The sequence below is a fragment of the Strongylocentrotus purpuratus genome, unplaced genomic scaffold (assembly GCF_000002235.5).
Source record: "Strongylocentrotus purpuratus isolate Spur 01 unplaced genomic scaffold, Spur_5.0 spur5_scaffold_20, whole genome shotgun sequence".
Lineage (NCBI taxonomy): Eukaryota > Metazoa > Echinodermata > Echinoidea > Camarodonta > Strongylocentrotidae > Strongylocentrotus > Strongylocentrotus purpuratus.
This window is the reverse complement of record NW_022145606.1, coordinates 9,705,313-9,729,221: the sequence shown is the minus strand read 5'-3', so window position 1 is coordinate 9,729,221 and position 23,909 is coordinate 9,705,313. Positions and strand designations below refer to the sequence as shown.

The 23,909-nt window shown below is 35.0% G+C and overlaps 2 protein-coding genes across 2 annotated transcripts; one reads left to right on the top strand and one right to left on the bottom strand.

Annotated features, from left to right (window-relative positions):
• Window positions 1-6,761: 6,761 nt before the first annotated feature.
• Window positions 6,762-10,018, bottom strand: LOC105440860 (neurocan core protein-like). The gene is made up of 4 exons (XM_030994069.1): window positions 9,756-10,018; window positions 8,246-8,307; window positions 7,341-7,457; window positions 6,762-6,969 (listed from the first exon to the last, which is right to left on the bottom strand). Exons 1-4 carry the CDS (start codon window positions 9,992-9,994, stop codon window positions 6,833-6,835), a joined length of 555 nt encoding a protein of 184 aa, XP_030849929.1. The 5' UTR covers window positions 9,995-10,018; the 3' UTR covers window positions 6,762-6,832.
• An 11,065-nt stretch (window positions 10,019-21,083) lies between these two features.
• Window positions 21,084-22,994, top strand: LOC100889632 (proton-coupled folate transporter). Its single transcript, XM_030994068.1, has 3 exons — window positions 21,084-21,188; window positions 21,954-22,110; window positions 22,668-22,994. The coding sequence occupies exons 1-3, from the start codon at window positions 21,128-21,130 to the stop codon at window positions 22,738-22,740; spliced, it is 291 nt and encodes a 96-aa protein (XP_030849928.1). The 5' UTR covers window positions 21,084-21,127; the 3' UTR covers window positions 22,741-22,994.
• Window positions 22,995-23,909: the final 915 nt, after the last annotated feature.

Here is a 23,909-nt window from a genome sequence, read left to right as displayed (position 1 = left end):
GGAAATATGTTAAATGATTTAATTAGAATATTGTCTTTTCAGCCATTGTGTGACATGGCCCGCTGATCGCCCATTGACTCGCGCTGCTATTCTGCGTGGTGAAAAAAATGCACCTCAATGTATAAAACTTCCCTACAAAAATGCAATATCCTCATGTGTTTCACTCATTGAATCAATTTTTTGTTTACACTCAAGGTAGCCACAACTGTACTGGAGTCACCAGTTTTTTTTCACTCTGAAATTCAGTCTCTGTGGAATGTTATGGCCTGTTGGATGGCTTCTTGGAAAATTGTTATAAATCTTCAAATCTGACATTTTCTGAAAAGAAAACTATACCGTGATGTAGCTGAAAGTCTGCAAATTCTTATCATTTTGATCGGTTTTTCTGAATAATTTGTGAAACACATGAGCAAATAGCTGTGACGGCGATCCAAGTAATTTCCATCGCCATATTTTATTGGCATTGCAAAAATATTTGGAATTTAATGTTAATATTAGGTGTAAATATGATCTATAAATATATGATTTAAAAAATGCCAACAAAATGAACAGTTTGACTTTCCTTTATATATAATTAGCTGAAATGACCTAATTTGTATATTTGATGAATATTCATGATTTTTTTTTCTTTAAATAAAATATATTTCCATACATGTCTGATATACATAGGTTTCACTGATGTATCATGTTCGGTTTTGATTTGATTACATATGCGCATATTGATTAGGCGGACTTAGTTATTTTTACAACTTTTTCATATCTGCAGATTCGCAAAAATGGCAAAAATGACTTATTTTGTTGGTTTCTGTTTTCAAAACGGTAATAGATATATGAATTTTCTTTTTTGTATTTTTTACCACAAAGATGATATTTTAGTGTCTGATAATTTAATTTATTATTTGTGTCCGGGAAAGTGCAGAATTAAGTTGTCAACTTTGTCAAATTTTGCCATTTGTGCCAATTATATCATTTCGGGCAGGTTTTTCGGTAATTTTGCGATTTAAAAAAAAATGGTATAAAATCACAACGCATTGATCGATTTCAATTCTGTTTCTTGTTTTTTGAAGCTTTCATAAAGCTTGATCATTTGCAACCATCAAATAACATGTGTTTGTTGTACTTATTTTTGGTGCGCTATTGGTACTATGTCCCTTTTGCAGCCAACCTCATATTCTGTAGAACTTTACAGGAATTGTGAATATGTCATGTATGTCCTATCTGTGAAATGTAAACGTTAGCAGTGTCCTAATATTCAAATTATGCAAGGAAACCCGTTTACTTGCTAGACTTTACTGTCAGACACTATTGAGTGACTGAATGGTAATAACATACATAAAATGAGCTGTAAAGGGTACATGCGCATTTGTCTACATCAATAACCCACTTCATGTGATGGCCAAAATAAAACTGATTGAATCTTTGCGCAGCATAAAACGTATGACAATTCGGTACAATGGTTTGAAAATCAAGACTATTACTTATTGGCTCTATAGCTCCTAAGTCGATTTGACAACTAAAAGTAGTTATTTTCACACTTGAAAACATTTTCAAGCCCCACCTTTTTTAGGGAAGTTCTAAATTAGTATTATCTTTCAAATGCCGTTGGAAGTTAACCTTTTCATTTTGTTGGCCTGCAAATGGGACGTTGTACCTTTAACATGATGGAATATGCTTTCGCGCTTTATGGCATACGTGTATATACATGACTCATCAAATTTTCCTTTGTTTTTAAACTTGCATCGAATCATTCAAAACATAATATTATATTACTAAAATCGTTATCATCAGACACCTCTGCAGAAGAAAAAAAATGCAATATTCGAAAATAAAAAATATATTATTTGTAGCTCCATGATGTAAGAGGTTTTTTTTAAATACATCAATCAAATTATTCAGAAACTGACAGTGCTTCAATGACGGAAGATCAGTATAATGAATCCATTTAAGGAAACTAGTCCCATACCCTGACTTTCACGTTTTGGTGGGACCTAAGGTCTTCAACTTTATTTACCCGAATTTATCAGACTTCTGCTAACCATGGTATTTCAAAGGGAATCTTTCTACTGATCGCTGATATCAAGGTTTTGGGGAATAACTCGAGTAGACATTGTGAAAACGAAGAAGGAGCGCAGGATGAAAATAAGCCATGATATATTTTGATAACTTTTTTGTCCTTATACTAATTACATTATTCAGAAAATAGCAATAGAAAACAAATTTCAATGAAGAGGATATTTGTATTCTATTTGGATATACGAGAGGAAGCGCCCAAGTCCATCAGCATAGATTTTCGTTCTCCAGTTTTTAAGATAAATGTTAATATTTCAGAATAATTGATACATGGACATGTATTATGTAATGAATTTTGCCCTTTCAAAATTATAAAAACCTTTTTTATAAATCAAAATTATTATGATGGACTTGGATCTATCCTCTTCTCATGTATTCAATTCTTAATCAGCCCAATTATACTTTATTTTGTTTTATCATAGTACCGTTGACATAATTTTTCTCTTCGGCATCATTCACTTCTTCGTAGTTAGCTTCTTGATCAGGTTCTTGGTAGGTATGAGGGTCGACAGTATCATCGTAGCTCTGATCATCGTTATTACAATCTTGGTAGGTATGGGTGATAGTATTTAAGTCTTGGTAGGTATGGGCGTCTGTCTGTGACTGATCAAATACAGGGTTCTCATACTGCGGAGACGAATCGGACTCCCTCACTTTAGACTTAGTAGTGGCTGATTCATTGCTGAAAAATAACAATATTAAAGCATATATAAATTGCATTAAAGTGGAAATTCAAAGAAAATCACAAATATGTCAACTAATGTATCACTAGAAACTGGTAAGCTAACAGATGACCATCGTACAAGTTTTAAGCCAACTTCATATCGGGTGATTTATAAAAAAATCAAATACTACGACCTCCATAGCATCTGGGATATACGAGAGATTCGCCAGAAAAATAACGATGTTTTAATGATGTCACATAATGGACTATTACTGCCCAAGCAGATGACATCCAATAAAGAATGAACATAATTGCAAAACCATTATTTCTCAAATTATAATGAGTTTAGTGTATATAAATGTGATGGCATTTCAAACCATTCAAAAGGGGATAAAAAAAAATCGTTTCTGATAACTAAAATATTTTGTTTGTAAATACACAGGATAGTGGTTAATTAACAATAAAAAAAAAAACAGAATTTCAAATTGAAAAAACCCGGAATGATATTAAGGACGGAATTTGTTCCCTCTTGAAACGCCGAACATACCGCGGTGTGTGCAGTTAAATATACAATGGCGTCTTATTTTGTTTACAAGCGACAGATTCCTTTATTTTTGTATCGCTGCATTTTTCATCAAAATAAAACTTTGCGCGGGGTTTAAAGTGAGGCAATAGATTATACAATTAGCTTGACGGTAGTGAAGTAAGAGAAAGAACTCGAGAGAAGATGAAAAAACAGGCACTGAAAATATGTGAGATGTCATGGGACATCGTCTGCTTGTGCAAATCATGTCCATCCTGTGATCTCACACATCTCAGCAGCGTTCGGAGAGCTCTACAGGTGCTATGTCGGGGCTGTATTTAAGCGTTTTGTTATTTATAATAATCATTACTTCAAATGTTTCAAAGCATTGCATTTTGATAACCTTGTCGAATCAAAATTTCAACTTTGCAATAATGAAAATAAAGTTAGTTTTTAAAATCAATGAGTATCTCCTTTAATGAAATACGTGATTTGAAAATCATCAACTCCCGATAAATAGGTATATAGAAACACGTCAACATGAGGTGTAGGAATTAGTGTGGTACTTTTGAAATACATGTAATTTACATAATAAGTATTTTAAACAGGTTGCCATTAAATTTGAAAAGCGTTATGCTTTGGAATACTTTGGACAACATTACAACAAAAGGAATTAAATAACTTAATATTTTTTGTGTATAAAGTACAATCTTAATTCAGCTTGTATTCTCATAACCATACGGTTTAAGCCCCTTGCGTGGAAGAATACGATGAGAATCGACTGATGAGAACGAAGGGTTAAGAACAAGGTAACTCTCTAACCTTCTTCGCTTGTAAAAGATGATGATGAGAACTATAACGACAACAACCACAAGAATAGTACCAACAGCGCTTCCTATTCCAATGAAAAAAATTGAAGAACCAGAAGTTGGTTCTGTTGGAGAAGAAACAGTAGGTGAAGAGGTTGTTGTGGGAACTAGGATGGTAGTGAAAAGAATGACATAAATTAGAAATACCAAGGTAGCATCACAGATAATGGTTAAATAATATATAAAGACCCTATGATTCGAAGTAAGCCGTTTGGAAAGTCTTTGCAGTCGTAATGAAAACAAATTGATACCATACCAGGTCCTGTTTGTGATTCTGTGCTTTGCGGAGAAGCTTGCGTATTAAAAGTGAATGGTGTCGTTAGCCTTATCTCTAAAAGAATGAAAAACAACGTTTAAATTTTAGGTTTAACACTAAAAATAATTCCTTAAATAGCAGGTGGGCTAGAGTGGCAAATTAAAAGAAACATCGAAACTAAAGTTGAGAAAAATATAGATAGGCAACTGTTTGAGGATTATAGAATCAGACATTATAGCTCTTGGTTACTACAAAGCCAACCCCCAGATGTAAATTTTAGAGAATTGAAGTATTCTAAAAGTCCATTTTATTTATTAGGCGTGCGTTTTTCAAAAAAAATCGAATGATTTATACGAATTAAATGTTGTGCCAAAATTACAAACTTTAAAACGAATCTTGGGAATATGGTCGATGAGAGACTTAAAACCATTGGGTAAAATTATTACTGTATACAAAATTGCCATTTCCCAACTTATTTTTATTTCATCAGTATTACCGAAACCCACTGAATTTATTACTTCATGAAGTTGAATCAATTAAATACTCTTTTATTTGGAATCGTGAATCAACCAGACAAGATAAATCAGAAAACAATTATAGCAGATTATAATGAAGGGGTTTGAAAATGTTACATTTACCGTCAACTATTATGGGACTCAGGGTCGCATGGGTAATGAGATTGTTAAATACAGAAAATAAAGGCAACTGAACACGTTTTTTAAATTTTATATGATGAAATTAGGTTATGATTTATTTTGAACTTGTAGTTTAAAAAGTAAAGTGCACTGAATTGATGAAAATTGAAAAAAAAAATTGGTAGCCTGGAGTGATGTTACTTTTCTTGAGAACCCAGGTGATCATTTTATTCATAATCAAATTATTTGAAATAACTTATGTATCATAATAAATGGGAACGTTTTTTAAAGTCTGATTGGATAAATAATGGCGTAATACAAATTAATCATTTATTACAATACGGTCTTTTTTTTTCATTATGATGAATCTGTGCATACATACCATATTTGATGTAATTTCATGGAGTTTTATTCTGTTACGAATGCTCCCATTTTCGAATATGAACCAGCATTAAAATTTAATTGGTACGTTGAAAAAGAAAACTAAAATATGTAAATTAATTCATAAATTGTGCATTTATAAAATAATTCAAGTTCCAATTCTTCACAAAGAAAGTGAAACTCAACATTATTGGGGCTATGGGTAGGGGGCAGTTCACATCGACACGGTTTTGATCCTGGGGCCTCACAGTTACGAGGCCATTGCTTTGCCACTGAACTATGACTGTACGCAGCGGGGGCTATGGGTAGGGGGCAGTTCCCACAAAAAAAAGCCAAATGCAATCAATTATCAATAATTCATTGCATTTCCCCCCGGCCCCCAACATAAAAAAGTCTTCTGTACGGCCATGCATCATGGCTGAAGGCATGGGCAAACAGAAGATTTTTTTCTGATGGGGACCGGGGGGAAATGCAATGAATTATTGATAATTGATTGCATTTTCTTTTCTTTTTTTTATTTGTGGGAACTGCCCCCTACCCTACCTCCCGCTGCGTACAGTCATGGTTCAGTGGCAAAGCAATGGCCTCGTAACTGTGAGGCCCCATGATCAAAACCGTGTCGATGTGCTATATTAATGCCCTTTTGTGGGGCATTAATCCTCATTACTGTCATTTATGACTTAAGGGCATAGGTCCCCTATTTAATAAGCATAGTAGCATACACGTGCTTAAGCAGTCACGCAAACCAAACACTGACAAATTATTATTCAATAAAATCTGAGAATGTATATTATTACCTAGATCTGTTAAGAATAAATCATTGTCAAAAAATTTCCATAAATTGGGGTAAAAAAAATATTCCAACTTTATGCGCATCAGTGTAATTACCATATGACAGGTACCAAGATGGTAATTTTGAGTATTAGGTGATTGTACGAGCGTAGATGACGAGATATAATTGTAATTTCAATGCTTAGTTTATTATTGTTACTTTCATCAATTTTTTAATTGATTTTATTATTATTATGTTTACTGTTATCATTATTAATATTATCATTAACTTTACCTTGAAGTTCACACATAGTGCCTGTGTAGCCAGGCGGACAGGAGCAGACGAATTCCGAATATTGATTAACATCGTCGCACGTTCCGCCATGTTCACATGGATCAGAATCGCATGGAAATACTGGCAAAGACATTGAAAATATATTACATTTTTGAAGTATTTTGTAAAAAAAATAGTGCTTTCATAATATCGGATCCAGCAATATTTTTCTTTGCAAAACACAAGATGTGTACATGTATTTCAAAAAGTTCAAGCAAGCAAGGAAAAAAAAAAGTAAATGATTTTTTTACAATTATTGTTTGTGAAATAAAGACTAAATGACATGAAACAATATAAAATCATCATAGTCATCATCATAATCATTACAATTATGTAATATCATTCTCACCAATGAGATGACAGATCGGACCAGCGAAGGAAGGAGGACAGATACACGTGAATCCTCCACCAGTCTGTTGACATGTGCCACCGCTCAGACAAGGGTTAGGATCGCAGGGGTTTACATCTAAATAAACAACAACAACAAATTGTATTAAGAGTAGTGATACTAATGAGAAGAATTATGCTTTGATAATAGCGACTACAGTATCGCATGGAAATACTGGCAAAGACATTGACAAAATATTACATTTTTAAAGTATTTTGTAAAAATATTGCTTTCATAATATCGGATCCAGCAATATTTTTCTTTGCAAAACACAAGATGTGTACATGTATTTCAAAGAGTTCAAGCAAGCAAGAAAAAAAAAGTAAATGAACTTTTTACAATTGTTTTTGTTATCATCGTTTGTGAAATAAAGACTAAATGACATGAAACGAAATAAAATCATCATAGTCATCGTCATAGTCATTACAATTATGTAATATCATTCTTACCAATGAGATGACAGATCGGACCAGCGAAGAGAGGAGGACAGATACACGTGAATCCTCCACCATTCTGTTGACATGTGCCACCGCTCAGACAAGGGTTAGGATCGCAGGGGTTTACATCTAAATAAACAACAACAACAACAACAACAAATTGTATTAAGAGTAGTGATAATAATGAGAAGAATTATGCTTTGATAATAGCGACTACAGTATTAGTTTTATAACAATAATAATAATTATAATTATAATTGTTTTAATTGTTTTAATTTTATAATTAAAATTTATATAAATGTAATATTATTATTATAACAACAATTACAGCAACAATAACAATAATAATTGCAATGATTGTATTAATCATAACAATAATTACAAAGATAACAATAATAACAACAGTTGGATTTTTACCGCATATTTCAAAGGATATGGTCTAAAAGCAAATTTAGATGAATTGCAGGGGTTATATTTTGAAGAAGTCTTGTGAAGTACTAAATATTAGAAATGCATGGGGTTTATTTTAAAGGTGTTGGGCAACGGATTGAAATGATTTGAAGCAAACCAGATATTTAGGGAGAACAGTTAACCCAGCCACGACCATTGCCCACATTTTGGGGTTCGGTTATGTTAAACAAAACTCTGCATTCAGGGTCTTTAGAATTTTAAGATTCTTGACCGAAAATGGTTTTTCAAATGTTGCTTAAAGCCAGGATATTTCATTGACGGAATAGTAGTATTAAAATCCCTAAATTACCACTATACTAAGAAGGAAATGTAAGTGGTACCAATTTAAAAAGTGACACAATATCCCCTAGAAATACTCGTCCTGAATATACAATTTGTGAAGATAATCCTGAAAATATGCAAAATTTTGAATGCTCCCCCCAAGTGTTTGAAATAAAACTACTTACTCTGAATGGTAGGTCCTTGGACCTTTACCCAAAATGTTTGATATGCTTGCACAAATGTAGCTCTGTAAAATAAAAGACATATACAAATGAATTATAAACATACAAATGAAATGAATGGGTCGTATACCAATCAAAATGCGTTTTATATGAACAAAAAAATAAAGATAATATGTTTTCAATATTTTGCTGCAAACTTGTCCCATCTGCTCTTCCTCTCGTCTTATTCTCGCTCTTTATTTACTCGTATCAATTTACATAGCGTAAACACCCTTCTAGCTCCTATCAGATGAATATTTGGTATAAAGCCTTACATGTTGTATGGAAGGTAAAGATCATTTTTGGAAACGCCCCCTCTCAAAAAATGAAACGGAAGCTCTTATTACCAATCATGTGAAAGAATATTGATATTGATTTATATATTTGGTAAATTATTATATCTAATTGGACCTGATAGATATCGCGCACGTATCGCGTAGTCCCATATACATCTTTCTGTGTACAGTGCTCGTAACAATACCAAGACTGGGCCAAATTTCTTATCATTTTGATGACACACCAATACTTATATGCTAGATGATCAACCTTTTCTGATCGATTCCACAACGTTTCTTTTACAGTGCAATCGCATGACCATAACTGGTCTTTATCTTTAACAAGACATCTATATATAACCCTAAATGATACATTAACCGGACATCATAAACTCTGGTATATGACGCTTACCCTAACCCTTACCCTAAATTCAAAACAATATAACTAATTAAACTAATGACTAATGCTTACTAATGATTACACCTATTGTTTCTCGCGAGGCCTTTAAGTTTCCACTGGCTGCAAACGAACGTAGAGGGCAGTAAGTATATTAGATGCTGCTTGTAAGTGTCGGCTTGCATGGTGATGTAGATACAGTAGGTTTGCGGTTGCACCATGTGTGTGAGAGAGAGAGAGAGGTTTGAAGTGTCCTGAAAAGGACTCTGACTCGGTAATCTTTCTTGGAGGAGTGTAGTCCTGAAAAGGACTGTTTGTTATCTTTCTTAGCATATAGTTCTCAGGAGAACTATAGCGCTTGGAGAGGATGAGTGGCTCGACGTTTCGAACAGGTTGACTATCCGTCGTCAGGATAGTCAACGGATAGTCAACCTGTTCGAAACGTCGAGCCACTCATCCTCTCCAAGCGCTATAGTTCTCCTGAGAACTATATGCTAAGAAAGATAACAAACAGTCCTTTTCAGGACTACACTCCTCCAAGAAAGATTACCGAGTCAGAGTCCTTTTCAGGACTCCTCAAACCTCTCTCTCTCTCACATCCATGGTGCAACCGCAAACCTACTGTATAGTAAGTATATTATTCAAATGCTCTGCTAATGACCATGTCTACTTAATGACTCACTTTTCACTACAAATGTCCGTCTAAAGACGCTGTAAGGGATATAGTATATTGTATGTAAATGTACTAAGTTTCTTATGATTTTCTCGAACTGTAATATTTGTTAATGCTTTTTAAACTCACACGACCTTGACATCAGATATTTTAGTTGTAGGCGCAGTCCACACAAACTCATTCGTCACACCTTTGACGGCATTGTTCCTATGCGTCACCACGTTGTTACTCGCTCCGTCACATGACCTGGCCTGGAAGTTCGTATCTGAGGCCGACACATTCCAAGACCCTACAATGCCATCATTGTCTACTTGCCTCATTTGCAAGAGGATTCCCTTAAAACCAGGAGAACCCGAAGCCGTGCTCATGGACACTGCAATTAAAAAGGACAACGTTCATTATTTCTTTAGTCCGGCTTGGCTTTGAGAATGCAACCACACATGTAAAAAAAAATATTTGTGTATGGTAATTGGGTACTACAGATTGTAAGGGAGGAGAGAGCCAACTTTCACTTTCTGATCATTCAGAAGAAAAACATAAATAGTTTACAAAACTGGTGAAAGTAAATAATATTTGCTACATCGAAGGTCATCACATCACACAGAGCCATGATGATAACTGTTAGACGGCTCTGATCATTTTAACTCAATTTATGTAATGGAGAATCAATTTTAGTTACTTCCTCGTTTAATCGATCTGTCCTCATTTAATGATACGAATTAAAAAATGCACTAGTAGTGGTCTTCACCACAGGAGAGAGAGAGAGAGAGAGGGAGAGAGATAGGGGGGGGGGGGGGCGAAAGAGAGAGAGAGACTCGATCCACATGCAGTTGTTATTCTATAATGATGATTATGTTGCAGAAGATTAATCACCTTTCTGTATCACCTTTGTATAGAGTATGTTTAAACCGTATGGGGGTATTTGGGAATCATGCTATCTCCGAAATTACTGTTACTAGGTTTCAGTGTTTGGTTTGTCCAATGCCTACCTGTGATTTGCTGACTGGCCGAGAATGTGCTCACATCAGCTGTCATAGTGTAGGGACTAGGACTAATCGAAGCTGGGATCTGATGACCAGGGAGCATGCTACTGCATATTTCAGGGTTGGTGGAGACCGGCGCCCCTGATGCCCGAGCCTCGGTGACATGCCCGTAAGATGCTACTAGCAAACAAATCAGGGCGAGCCTAGCCCATCTCGGGACGAAGCATTCATCTCCTCTCATCATTGCGTCGATGAAAGTGCCCTTTTTTTAAAGAAATAATACAGAATGTTCCCTTATTATCTGTCTCTCTATTTATTCGTATTTGATGGAGAAGATATTATTTTTTTATAGAACCATGTGAAGTCACATCATACAAAAAGTAATTGGAAAGTGAAAAGTGCTTTACATAATGATTTTAATAACTGGCATGTTGACTAGTTGCTTTCACTCACTCGAGTAAGGCAGGTAACAATAGAAGCAGAATGTCGCCTCGTCTGCAATAGGCAATAATACAAATCTTGAAGACAGTTGTGCAAAAGAGGTGAAACTGGGAGATTTATAAAATAGTAATAACTTGAAACAAAATACGAACCTTTTTCAGATATGTTCCTGGTTATCAATGAAGTGAAGACAAATTAAAAAGAACGTTACTCTCTGTGTTCCAGCGGATGAGATGGTGGTGCAAAATTGATACACATAAATAGCATGCGTTTTCGTATTTATCATAATAGCTGAATGCGAAATGTATTCATTCTCTCCTGTTATAATAACAGTGTTGAGAATGTAGTCTAAGTTCCAGAGTCTTTTCTCTAGCTTTGTTTTATATAATCATCAGAACCAACGGATAAAGGAGGAAGAAAGGTACTGCGTACCTTATTTCGTACCAATAAGTATTTTTATGCCAAGAAAAATATCATATCCACTTAATTGAATGCAAAAATGTGATATTTTTATTTTTTAAAGATAATATTCCAAATGGAATTAAACTAGCAGTGTGAACGAGAGAAAGAGTCATGCATAGCTGCCATGTCTACACAGATTGTATTGGAACCTGTGAAATATCTCACCCGTTTGATTGGGCTACCTACGGAGGTCATGGTTGTGATCTACTTTCTGTATTTTTCGCTTTGATTTGTTTCAGAACTTTGTGATGGTTCACTTTTTCCTAGAGCTATCTTTTCTCTGAGCTATTGTCTGTCATATTTCTTGAGGTGTGAATGGCCTTCCAAAGATATTGCGCAATTAATGACGTATCGGTAGACTCAGGATGTGGGTTGTGGTCAAAAAGAAGCCTCTAATACAGATTCCGATGTGATGGCTGATCTGAAAGAATTGCATATATCTTAATCACAGATGTTTGCAGATATTCATCATTTTTGGTTTGTACGTGTCTCTTTATTCGTCCCTCCCCTACTCTCACTCCCTCTCTTTCTCTCTCACTCATTCTCACTCTCTCTCTATCTCTCTCTTTCACTCTCTCCCTCTCTCCCTCTTCCCCCCCTCTCTCTCTCTATATATATATCTTTCTTCCTCTCTCTAATTCTCACGACAGCCCCTTTCGTTTCCTCTGTTTTATCATAATATCCAACAGAGCCATCAAAATAAAGATTTTATGCAAGACCACCAAATTCGTCCTCATGACGAATCAAATTTCTAGTTTGTTCCTATGATAACTTAAGATCGTTTGTGTTAATTTCTTTCAATTTTGGCACAGTTATAGGTCATTTGCATGAGACGTGAAAGGAACATTTTCAAGGTCATCAAATTATCGTGACGTCATCCAGGCGCCATTTTGTGAAATCACATTATCCATCATATCTTCATGATGCGTACTCAAAGTTCGTTCATATTCATATTACATATACTTCAGGTCAAGGGTCAACAGGTCATGTCATCAAAGGTCAAACAAAGGTCATGACGCGCGTAAACGCGCGGGTAAAAATTAAAAATTGCTCAAAATCACATAACTAATAAACGAGAGTACGAATCAGGTCATTAAAAGCAATTCAAAATTTTGCGCACTTATGCGCGCGCGTTTCCGCGCGTAATGGTATTTTGGAACATAGAATCGCCAAATTTTTCCATCATCATATTTTTCACATTTTCCCAAGCATTTTGATACCTTGTTCACCCTTTTCTGAGCATTGATAACGGAATGAGCGTCCGTTTAATATACATGTCCGTGCGTGCGAGCACTTGTAATACATAGCATATATGGGCAAAAAACATGCCTATACAAAATCCATTGTAGCTCTTTACGATGCAAGGTGACCCCAATTTTGTTTTCATAATGTTGATAGAGTATGAATCGGAGATATAATTTCATGTCTCATTGACCCTCAATTAACTCATGACGTCATCATAATGGCCTCCGAACTCAAAATTTCAATTTGCATATTATGACGTCTGCATATTTTAGGAAAATTGATTGTATCTCTGTAAATGTTGATCGATTTTCTTTCAAATTTTTATATGTTCTAGCTGAGACAATTCTCTACCACGTGTGATACACTGTCGCTCATAAAGGTGGAAAATATTTTTGTTTTATCCCAATTTATGGAATTATTTTCAAAATTATTTAAAAATAATAGATCTAGATAATAGTATACATTCTCAGATTTTATTGAATAATAATTTGCCAATGTGTGTTTTGCGTGACTGCTAGAGCATGTGTATGCTATTATGCTTATCAACTAGGGGACCTATGCCTTTAAGTCATAAATGACAGTAATGAGGATTAATGCCCCACAAAAGGGCACTTATATAGCACATCGACACGGTTTTGATCCTGGGGCCTCACAGTTACGAGGCCATTGCTTTGTCACTGAACCATGACTGTACGCAGCGGGGGCTAGGGTAGGGGGCAATTTCCATAAATTAAAAAAAAAAAAAAATGCAATAAATTTTCAATAATTTATTGCATTTTACCCCGGTTCCCAACATAAAAAAATATTTTGTGTGCCCATGCCTTGAGCCATAATGCATGGCCCTCCAGACGATTTTTTTAAAACGAATTGAGGGGGTATGAAACAACAACAGCATAAAGCTGCGAGTGCACAGGAAACACAAGTCGCTAAGTCGGACTTCGGTGCGGGCCGCAATTTTATTAAACGTAGGATGGCAAATGAAATGAATCGACGGATTATGCCTATGCAGCGAATGTGATCAATCATATCTCGTAATTATTCATGCTCTTGAAATAATTCAGTAGTAAAAATGTTATTTTAGATTCGAGGTAGAGTTCGGGTTACATTCAGGGTTCAGGTTGTTAGTAGGGACTTTTAGATTCTGCACGACGAGAACGCGGACTGCCCTTTCAAGGCAATGTGACGTCACTGCCAGAGCCTTAAAAGGACGTCACATTGCCTTAAAAGTGCAGTCCACGTTCTCGTCGTGCAGAATCTAAAAGTCTCTATTGTTAGGGTTATGATGACGATGACTTGAGATTGTGCTTCCGAGTAAGATATACAACATGGATGCGGTATGTGTACTCAAGCAACACGATTATTTCTTTGCGCAGATTTACGCGTACGCGTGTGCGCTTGTACGATTTTTTAATTTTTTTTATGTCATCTTCATTCCATTGAGGAATTGACGCACTATTCTCGATAGTTGTGCTTGGTTAAAAATGATGGTAATTTACTTTTAACCAATTTTCTGATAGCCCAGCGGGAAGCGTATCATGTTTATGTAAAATAATTAATTTGTGTGAATTTGGAATTTCACAAACTCGTTCGTTCGTTCGTGTCTCCTCAGATCAAGATAGTTATGTAAAGTTCCTTAACTAAAATTAAATTAAATTACATCAAGTTCTTCCATCGCTCGATTGCTGCAATGGCCGTTTCATTAACTTGAACAAGGGCCAGGTCTTCATCTGTGCATCCCGTTCCGCCGCACTGCAATTGTGGTCCATCGTCTGATTCTCTCCGCAGTCGCAGAGGGTATCTCCTTCATGGGCATAGCCCCATCTTGCCATATTGACCTTACACTGCCCCATTCTCGTCCGCATTCGATGTAGGCATTGCCACTCCGGCCACTTCAGGTTAAGTCCTTTGATGAGTACGGGCTGGGCTGATGGTAGAGGATTCTGTTCAGGTGGTGGGACAGAATCGAGGAAGCTGTTTCGGGATATAAGTCGTTTGTGGGGTTGTAAGTATCCGTATAGCATGTGTCTGTCATATGTCGCCTGCTTCATCCGTTCCTTTAGGCAGGTGTTAGTGCGCCTTTGGTTAGGAGATCCAATGCCAGCGAGGTGATATATCTCCTCAACTTATGTTGGTTTCAGGCAGCCTGTTATCTTTCGATATGTGTTATCGAGTGTGGTGTCAAGCTTCTTCACATGTGCTGATCTGCTCCAAACTGGGCAAGCATATTCTGTGGATGACATGCAGATGGCAACAGCTGCAGTTTGTACAGTTTTGGGGTCAGCGCCATAGTGTGAAGATGCTAGCTTCACGATGATGGCATTTCGAGATTCTACTTTACCTATTGTCTTCTCGATGTTTTTCTTAAAGGATAAAGTGCGATCGACTTTTACACCTAAATACACTGGATGCTCGCAGTGGTTTAGCTGCACATTGTTCCACTTTAGCTTCAGTTCTCTCTTTGCCTCCCTGTTCTTCAAGTGAAAAACACACACCTGAGTCTTGGATGGGTTTGCCCGTAGGTAGTTTGCTCTGTAGTATTCCGAAAGGCTTGCGAGCGCTGTGTTGAAATGAAGTTCAACCGCTTCGAAGGTACTATTGCTGGGCTGTGCAAACTAATCTGTGTTTACTCTTCAAAAAGAAACAGGAGACATATCGTCATTTGTACGATTATCTTTCTGTCATCTTCATTCTAGTGAGAAATTGACGCACAACTTTCAATGTTGTGCGCGTCCAAAATATATAGCTTATTATAGCCACGTTTATGTAATTTAACATAATGGAAGCGCATCATATTTATATTAAATAATTAATTTTAATTAGTTCTGGTTACTAGTTATCCGATTTCTATTCAAATATGAATTTGTCTTTTTGGTTGAAATAATAATTTGCATGATTAAATTTGTATTGCAAATAGTTTTAATATGAGATTTTGGTATTCATTATTTTTTCAATTTTTGGAATCATTATTCATTTTTCTTTTTGTAATTTAATGTCATCCTCTGATAATCGATTACACATGTGAATAAATATGAATTTTTGTTTCAAATATGATGTATAGGAACTAACTATGTAAGTTTCTTTTGAAGCCGTTTGTAAGACAAAAATTTATACTGATTTATAATGTCATCACATTTGCAGTGAGAGTTACATATGATGATTGTAATTTGTACTATGATTATAATTTGTTTCAAGAGAGAAAAGAATAAAAACTGACTATAAAAAAAAAAAAATTAAATTAAAAAAAAAAAAATACATAATCGTTCCATAATTATGTGCATTGTATCAATTTGGAATTTCACAAATTTGTGTTGCCTCTTCAAAAAGGAAGAGGAGACATATCGTAATTTGTTTTTTTAATTTGAAAAAGTTCGTTTTATATGGAACAGCTGTAATGATGTATTTGACTTTATATCCATACCTTATCTATGTTGGGAGGAGATGCTTTTGGGAATAAAAATAATAATAATAATAATATGACAAATTTATATAGCATTAATTGATCCAGGAAAGGAGCAATTGGTAAATCACTCTTTAAGTCTGGAAAAGTATTTGATTATCATGGGAAGAAAATGGAAAATGTGTCTCCTCTTTCTTTTTCCAAATTGTTACTAATGCACATAACTTTATGCAAACATTATGTATACATGTATGTATATGTATGCATGTGCGCTCGCAGTTTTACGTTGTTGTTGTTGTTTCATACCTCTTAAATTCCCAGTAGGATTGACGGTCTTTAAAATTTCTTTAGTCATTTCCTTATGATTGTGGATTTTGCGCACGGCCTTCAAAGTTGTGCGCCGACAAAATTAGTATCGTAGTTTACTACAGTCTTTCAAATATGTTGCGTTAATTTAGATCAAATAATGTATTATAACTATATATAATGAATAATATTAATACATTTTGGTTAACTAGTTATCCGATTTCTAATCGAATACATATTTGCCTTATGGATTCAAACTTATCAGTTAAAAATATTCCACTCATCATTAAATATGTATTGCAAATATTATTTTTTTTTTAAATTGTTATAGTAATAAGTTTTTGAATAATTTGCTTTTTTTCGTTATGTAATTTGAATGTCACCCTCTGATAATCGATTACGTATGTGCATAATATTGTGTTGTAGGTTGTGTTTTGTAGACAACTCATAATTTCAATTCTGTATAATAACATGTTGAGAAATATGAAACTCACTTTTTTTGTTTAGTATTCAGTCTTATTCTGAAAAAAGCAATGCTTGCATTAGTTTTGGGGATGAAATAACTGTTTTGTAGGGTTACATTTTCCTATATGGTTGAGATATGTTTTAGTCCTACACATTGTGAAATTATGAACGATAAATTATGTTGTATTTATGTTCGTTTATCAAATGATACAAAACTTAGGTATTATTATGTTGCGATTTTGTATAAACTATGTTATGTAAGAAAAAGAAATCGGAGTTTTGAGAAATGAAATCAATGAATACGAAAAAAGTCCAGCTGCCTGATTTTGTTTTCCACTTTTAAAATCTAAATCCGGTATGACGCGATAGACAAAGAAAGAGACGACGTTATGGCTTTAGAGCACGAGAGAGTAGAAAGTGGAGCGGCTGAGACTCGAACCTCGGACCTTGTGATCCTCGTCACGCATTTCAAGGGTCGAAAACGCACTCACGCACGACGCGCGCGCTAGGTTTAGAAAAACGCTATACCTCAAATAAGACTATATCCAAAAGACAAATATATATTTGAATAGAAATCAAATAAATAGTTCACCCAAATGAATTAATATTATTATTTCAATTTAAAAACAGACAAACCAATCAAAAGAAGTTTGAGCAAAATCGGATAACTAATAAGAAAGTTATGAATTTTTGAAAAGGTATGTAAAAGCCATGTATGCATGGTAAGCCATAATGCTATCGCATAATTTTGTCTCCGTTTCAGCGTTGAGGGCGTGTTATTTTCTCAGCTGCAAAGAGATTCGATCATACACAGTATGTCCTCCGCTGATTTGAGACGCGACATGGAAACAATCCAGGCAGTGGACAAAACACCAGTTTACGGTTGTATCAGTGCGCATGCGCAGACATGGGCGCCATTTCAAATGGTGAGTAAAGCAAATTATGCTGATATCACTGCCTGCGCGCTGCGTTGTGCGCGCATAATTTGCATGGGCGCAATCTTATTTTACGCATAAATACCACTGACCTCTAGGTCATTGGCTTTGTTTACTCGCCAATTAAAATGACGCACACAACTGTAAACTGGTGTATTAGGCCCTAATTCACAAACCCAGGCTTGTCGACAAACCTAGGTTTGTGTGCGTCGATCATATGACGCGTTTTTACGCTTTTTTACAGACCAAGGTTTGTAAAAACGCGTCGAAACGCCTCATATGACGCACGAAAACCTAGGTTTGTCGACAAACCTTCTTTGTGAATTCGGGCCTTAGTGTTTAGTATGACCTATAGGAAATTATTATTAAAGGAATCGTAAAAACAATAATTGTGACATTCATTCCCGGCGATAGCTCAGTCGGTAGAGCAGTGGTCTCGTAATCCGGTGACCCGGGTTCGAAACCAAGTCGATGCGCTAGTGCCCTTGGGTAAGGCATTAATCCTCATTACCAGGTCCCTCGGAGAGAACCTAAAGCCGTCGGCCGTCTGGTTGCTTACTAATACTAACATGCATTCATGCTTTCTTAGCAGTCAGGTAAAATAACCACCGCCACCCATACTAACGTTATTGTTACACAAAATCGAAAGTCAACCAAGCACCACCTAACTATAATCGGATGAATCGATTACATTTACATTTCTTCACGAATTAACCCCCAAAATAAAAGTTTTCATTCAATAAATAAAACTTTAGCACATGCGTTATCTTTATATCAGTGATAATTATTTTATAATAGTCATTGATATTTTAAAGCTAATTTTTATACCAATACAAAAAAGTTAACTCTAATTATCAAAGTTAACGTTTAAAATTATGTGTTTTTAATCTTATATGTATTATGAGATACTTGCACTTAGTGAATTATGTGTACGTCTAACTCGCGTACTCTCAATATCGACTAGGTCGGTTTTCAATTTTAGAACGGGTCTTTGTGCTCCCCGCGCAACGCCCCCTATCAAAATCTAAAGAGGATCAATCTGTATTTATTAATAAGCCTGTGTACTATGTTTATGTCACTAACATTCTTTTATAATTAACCGTTCTCGTATAGCGCATAACACATAGTATTAAAACATGTCACTATGCGCTCTAGAGAAAAATAAAACAGAATACAAAGACAAGATGTACTGAGTAACAGACAAAATGGATGAATTAAATGTTAAATAAGTGCGTCTTTAAAGCAATCTTAAACTTAACAATGGAGTCAATGTTTTTTTTAATGTTCCGGGAGATTGTTCCATAAAGTTATTGACGACGGAATGGATTTATTTTCATACAGGAATTGTATTAAAACGTATTTGCAACCATCATATTTAGGGTGTATGTAACTATGACTTAACATTTCTTTAGGATTGGAATAGAAATTTTGGAATTTTAGTACAAAGTAAAAAGGAGGGGGCTGTTGATACACGTCACATAAATACCAATTTGTGTTTGATTGATCGCAACTTCGAAGTATTTAACTTTCTAATTTGTAATCGGATTTTATTCAAACTTTCACTGACCTTTTCCTCTCATTCCTGCTTCTATAATTATGTGAAATCATTGGTCTGCTAGTAACAAGTGAATAAAACGATTCACAACAAGGAATGTGTGTTTTAAATTTGATTACATTACGAAAATGGTGTGTGTGTGTGAACATTTTCGCTGCTTGCAAAATTTATTTAAACACGTCACATGATATTTTATCAACTGTACAGTGTAAAACCAACTGTGACGAAATGAGCAAAGCTGGTGGTTTTTTTTTGTGTGTGTGTGAGAGAGTATTTATGTTTTGTAAGCAAAAGATTGAAACATACTTACACTTGTTCTGGGAGTGTGTACATGTTCAAAGGTTATGGCAGAATTAAGGTCTGTCGACTGGGTGGATATTCATATAGGGTTGTCCGGTTATTCCCCACGAATAAAGATATCTAATACAATTATTTTTGCAATGAAATATTGGATATATAATTGCAGGTGAAAGTCCGCAAAATTGTCTTTGGGTGATTTTCAAAAAGTACCGTTTAAATTGTAGCCCTCCTGCATCTAATGTTTGTTAATTATGCATTCAATATATTTGTTTAAATTTAATATATTTGTTTGATATCGTTTATTATCTGTATAAAATTATAAACACTTGAAATATTTTATCAAGCCATATTATGTTCATGAAAATGTATGATAAAAAAAGAAAAAAGATGCAGAAACCAATAAATCAAATCAAATCAAATCAAAATAATTAATTCAATTTGTGGGTATTCTGAGGAGGCTAGGAACAGTATGTGGTACATGTTTCGAAGTGTCATCAGGTGGTGTGTGTATGTCGTATGGTGGGGATGGGGGTAGTAGTGTGTGGATGTGGATGAGGGTGTTAAGAGTGTGTTTAACGGGGTAGGGGGTGGGGGAATAGACACACAATTATCTCAAGTTAACCTTAATATTCTTAATAATTTATTTGAAAATATTTTCTAAACAGTTTATGGAAATGTACTTTTGTTTTCCTTCTTATTGCAATTTATGTTTAATCCAAAATATCAATGTACAATGTATTCAGATTTGTTAAGAATGTTTTGTACAATATGTATTTGATTTAAAAGAAGAAAAAAAGTTATCTATGAAAAAAAAAGTATCAATCATATATGATTAATTATGTCTGGGGAGTGGGGACCGACCTTTATGCCACCATCAGACAGACGTGACTCAGTTTCGAACCGGGGTCCGCCTGAGTCAGTTTGTAGGCGAAGACAGAGAGCTGACCAAGTGTACGTACCGCTAGACCAACTCACATCTCCCATAGACGGTCTCACCATCTGAGATGCATGGCCCTAAGTGTTACCAGTGTCTGTGGTATGGTGTAAAATAAAAGCCCTAACAAATTGCGCTTGAAAATGACCATGCAGTGCCTCAAAGAAATAAAAATCTTTGAGTGACCGGTTTCACCATACTCTTTATCCCCAATAGACGGTAGTATTTATAAAAACCCGTTAGAAAAATGAAATTTCGATTTCCAATCATAAATATCTTGATAATCAGACAGGAGATCGGCTTGTAAAAGTCATGGAATTCCTGACTGACCTAAAGGTTTATAATTATGATTGCAGCATGAGCTAAATCCAGGATTTTGTTTCAGAATCAGAGGCAATGTTACCGAGTCACTTTAAAGTAATTTCCTGTTTCAATTTTCTTGTTATCCAATACAGTTACAGCAGTGGGGGCCCTTAGAATGCTCGCAATGCCAATTTGCAGAGCTAAGATGTCTAAACTGATCGGGCCGGACGAACAAGGTAAGAATTAAAGATGAAGTTGAGTTCTGGTCATGCGATTGCATTGTGAAAGAAACGGTGTGGAATCGACCAGAAAAGGTTGATCATCTAGCATATAAGAATTTGTGTGTATTGCAAGGTTCTGGAATCATCAAAATGATAAGAAATTGGCCACGTCTTGGTAAAGTTACAAACACTGTACACAGAAAGATGTATATGGGACTACACGAACAATTATTATTATCATTAATATAATGATCATCATGATCATCATCGTTACTACTATCATTATCATTATCATCATCTACTGTCATTCTTGTTACCATAGTTATCATTGTTATTATGATTATTGTTATTATAATCATCATCATCATCATCGACATTATATTTATATGTAAATACAAAACAAACACATTTTACATTTCATATGTATAAACAAATTAACAGAAAAAATCTTGCCAAAGAATGGAACTAGGCTCGGCTAGCACTGGTGCTAACTTCTTGTTCCCATTAACAACTTCACCTAAATATAGTAATATACATATTTACGTATACATCTTTTGTACGTTTAATAGTATGCATATGCATGTGTAAAAATATCGTTTTAAAACCATTACTTTTCAATCGACATTACTCTTATGTTATGTATACATGTATCAGTATTATTGTTTGCATTGTATGATTGTCATATGTACTGTCATTATTGTGATGTGTTGTTGTTAATAAATTCAAATTTAAATTCAAATTCGAATTCAAACATTATTATTATTTTACGTCCTTTCCTAGGGATCCTGTTCGCCTGCAGTGGATGCATTCAAAGCGTCGGGACGCTCCTCTCACCAGTGATCTTTAATGCCCTTTACCCTTTGACCTTAAACGTGTCATCTGGATTCGTCTTCGTTGTCATGGCAATGACCTTCATCATCCCTATCGTGATGACATTGTAAGTTTCATGAGAAGGTTCTTGTAAAGATGACATTCGTGAGGTGTTTTTTTTTTGCGTCAGGTTGGACGAATATCCTACGAAAAATGTGTTATGTGGCAGTTCGATTGTTTCGAATAAGAATAATAAAAGTACTACTACTACTTTTACAACTAATAATATATTAATATTAGTCATAATAATGATAACAATAATAATAATGATAATGATTTGATAACAATAATAGTAATATTGATAATAATAATACAAATATTACTAATAATATCAATAATGATATCAGTAATTATAGTAACAATAAAAATACTAATAACAATAATAGTATTAATAATAAAAACAGCTACTAATACTACCACTGACTTGTTCTATCTCTACAACAACAACAACAACAACAGCAACTAGGCTACTACTACTACTACTACTACTACTATTCATCCTGCTTTTCTACTCATCCTCCTCCTACTGCTTCTACTACCACATTAATATATACATTGATTGATAAATGATTGCTAAATCTTCCGTCTCATTTTTTTCTTTTATTTATCCCTCTCTCCACACAGTGCTCTCCAGATTGACGATAGAAGAACTGCCATTAGTTACATATCCGTGCAGAGCGAACCGACCATCGAGTAATAACCGACAGAAGAACTACTATTAGTTACGTATCCGTGCAGAGCGAACCGACCACCGAGTAATAACCGAGTAATCCTGAAGATCAAACCGACCACCGAGTAACCGTGCACCGACTTACCGATTAGTTACGTATCCGTGCAGAGTAAACAGACCACCGAGTAATAACCGAGTAACCGTGCATCGACTAACCGAAGGCTGACCCCACTGCTTTTACGATCCGTCTACGTTTTGAATTTCTAAGATATAAGAAGAAGCCTGCAAGGGGGGGGGGAGATCGATAATATAAAGTGCAATCGACAGAAGTGTTTAAAGGTAATACAAAGTTTTGGGAATTTTTGAAAATTGGGTGGATAGTGATTCTTTACAATTTTGATATATTTGGATGCCCCTGTAGATGTATTAGAAGCACTAGAAAAATTAGCCCCTGAAACACTTCTGCTTTCGAGAAATATTGAATATAAAAATTTACCGGTGCTCCCGGTAAATTTTGATAAATTTCAATTAGCGCCTACTGCCGTACAATGGTAGCTGCGACCTTGAAAATCTCAAAATAAGTAGATGTGATATATAATTTCCAAACGGGAATAGCTAATCGGTCGATTTTAGTCAAGAAACATCGTTGTATAGCTTAATTAATATCTTGACCTTGAGAGGGTGCTATACAACATTTTGAGTTTATTATTTACAATTTCATAACTTTAGACTCGATTTCAACTGCGACAACGTTCAGTGAATATTGTAGGATCGCATATGCTTCCAATATGTTCATTTGAACTAAATTCATGACCCAATACCAAAACTTTGTATTACCTTTAAGGTCACTATAGGTGTATTTGGTATTTGTTTTCCAAATCACGATATTAAAAAGAAAAAGAAACAGAATAGAAAAGTACTTATACAATCAAGAATATAGTAAATGGCTGGATGGCCCACTCAGATTTGCTAATATGACAAAACAGTACTTCCTTGTGGTTCAGAACTCAAATAAAAATCGAACTTTAACAATTAAAGTGGTAAAATTGAAGTCATCTAGAAAACACATCTAAAACTGTAATCACCCGCAACAGCTTCGGCAGAATAGGCATATCCCTTTACAACATAAAGCATAGGCCTAATTGAGTTGTTAGATTCAAATTTCTGAAAGGAAAATTCCAGTTATTATTTTGACA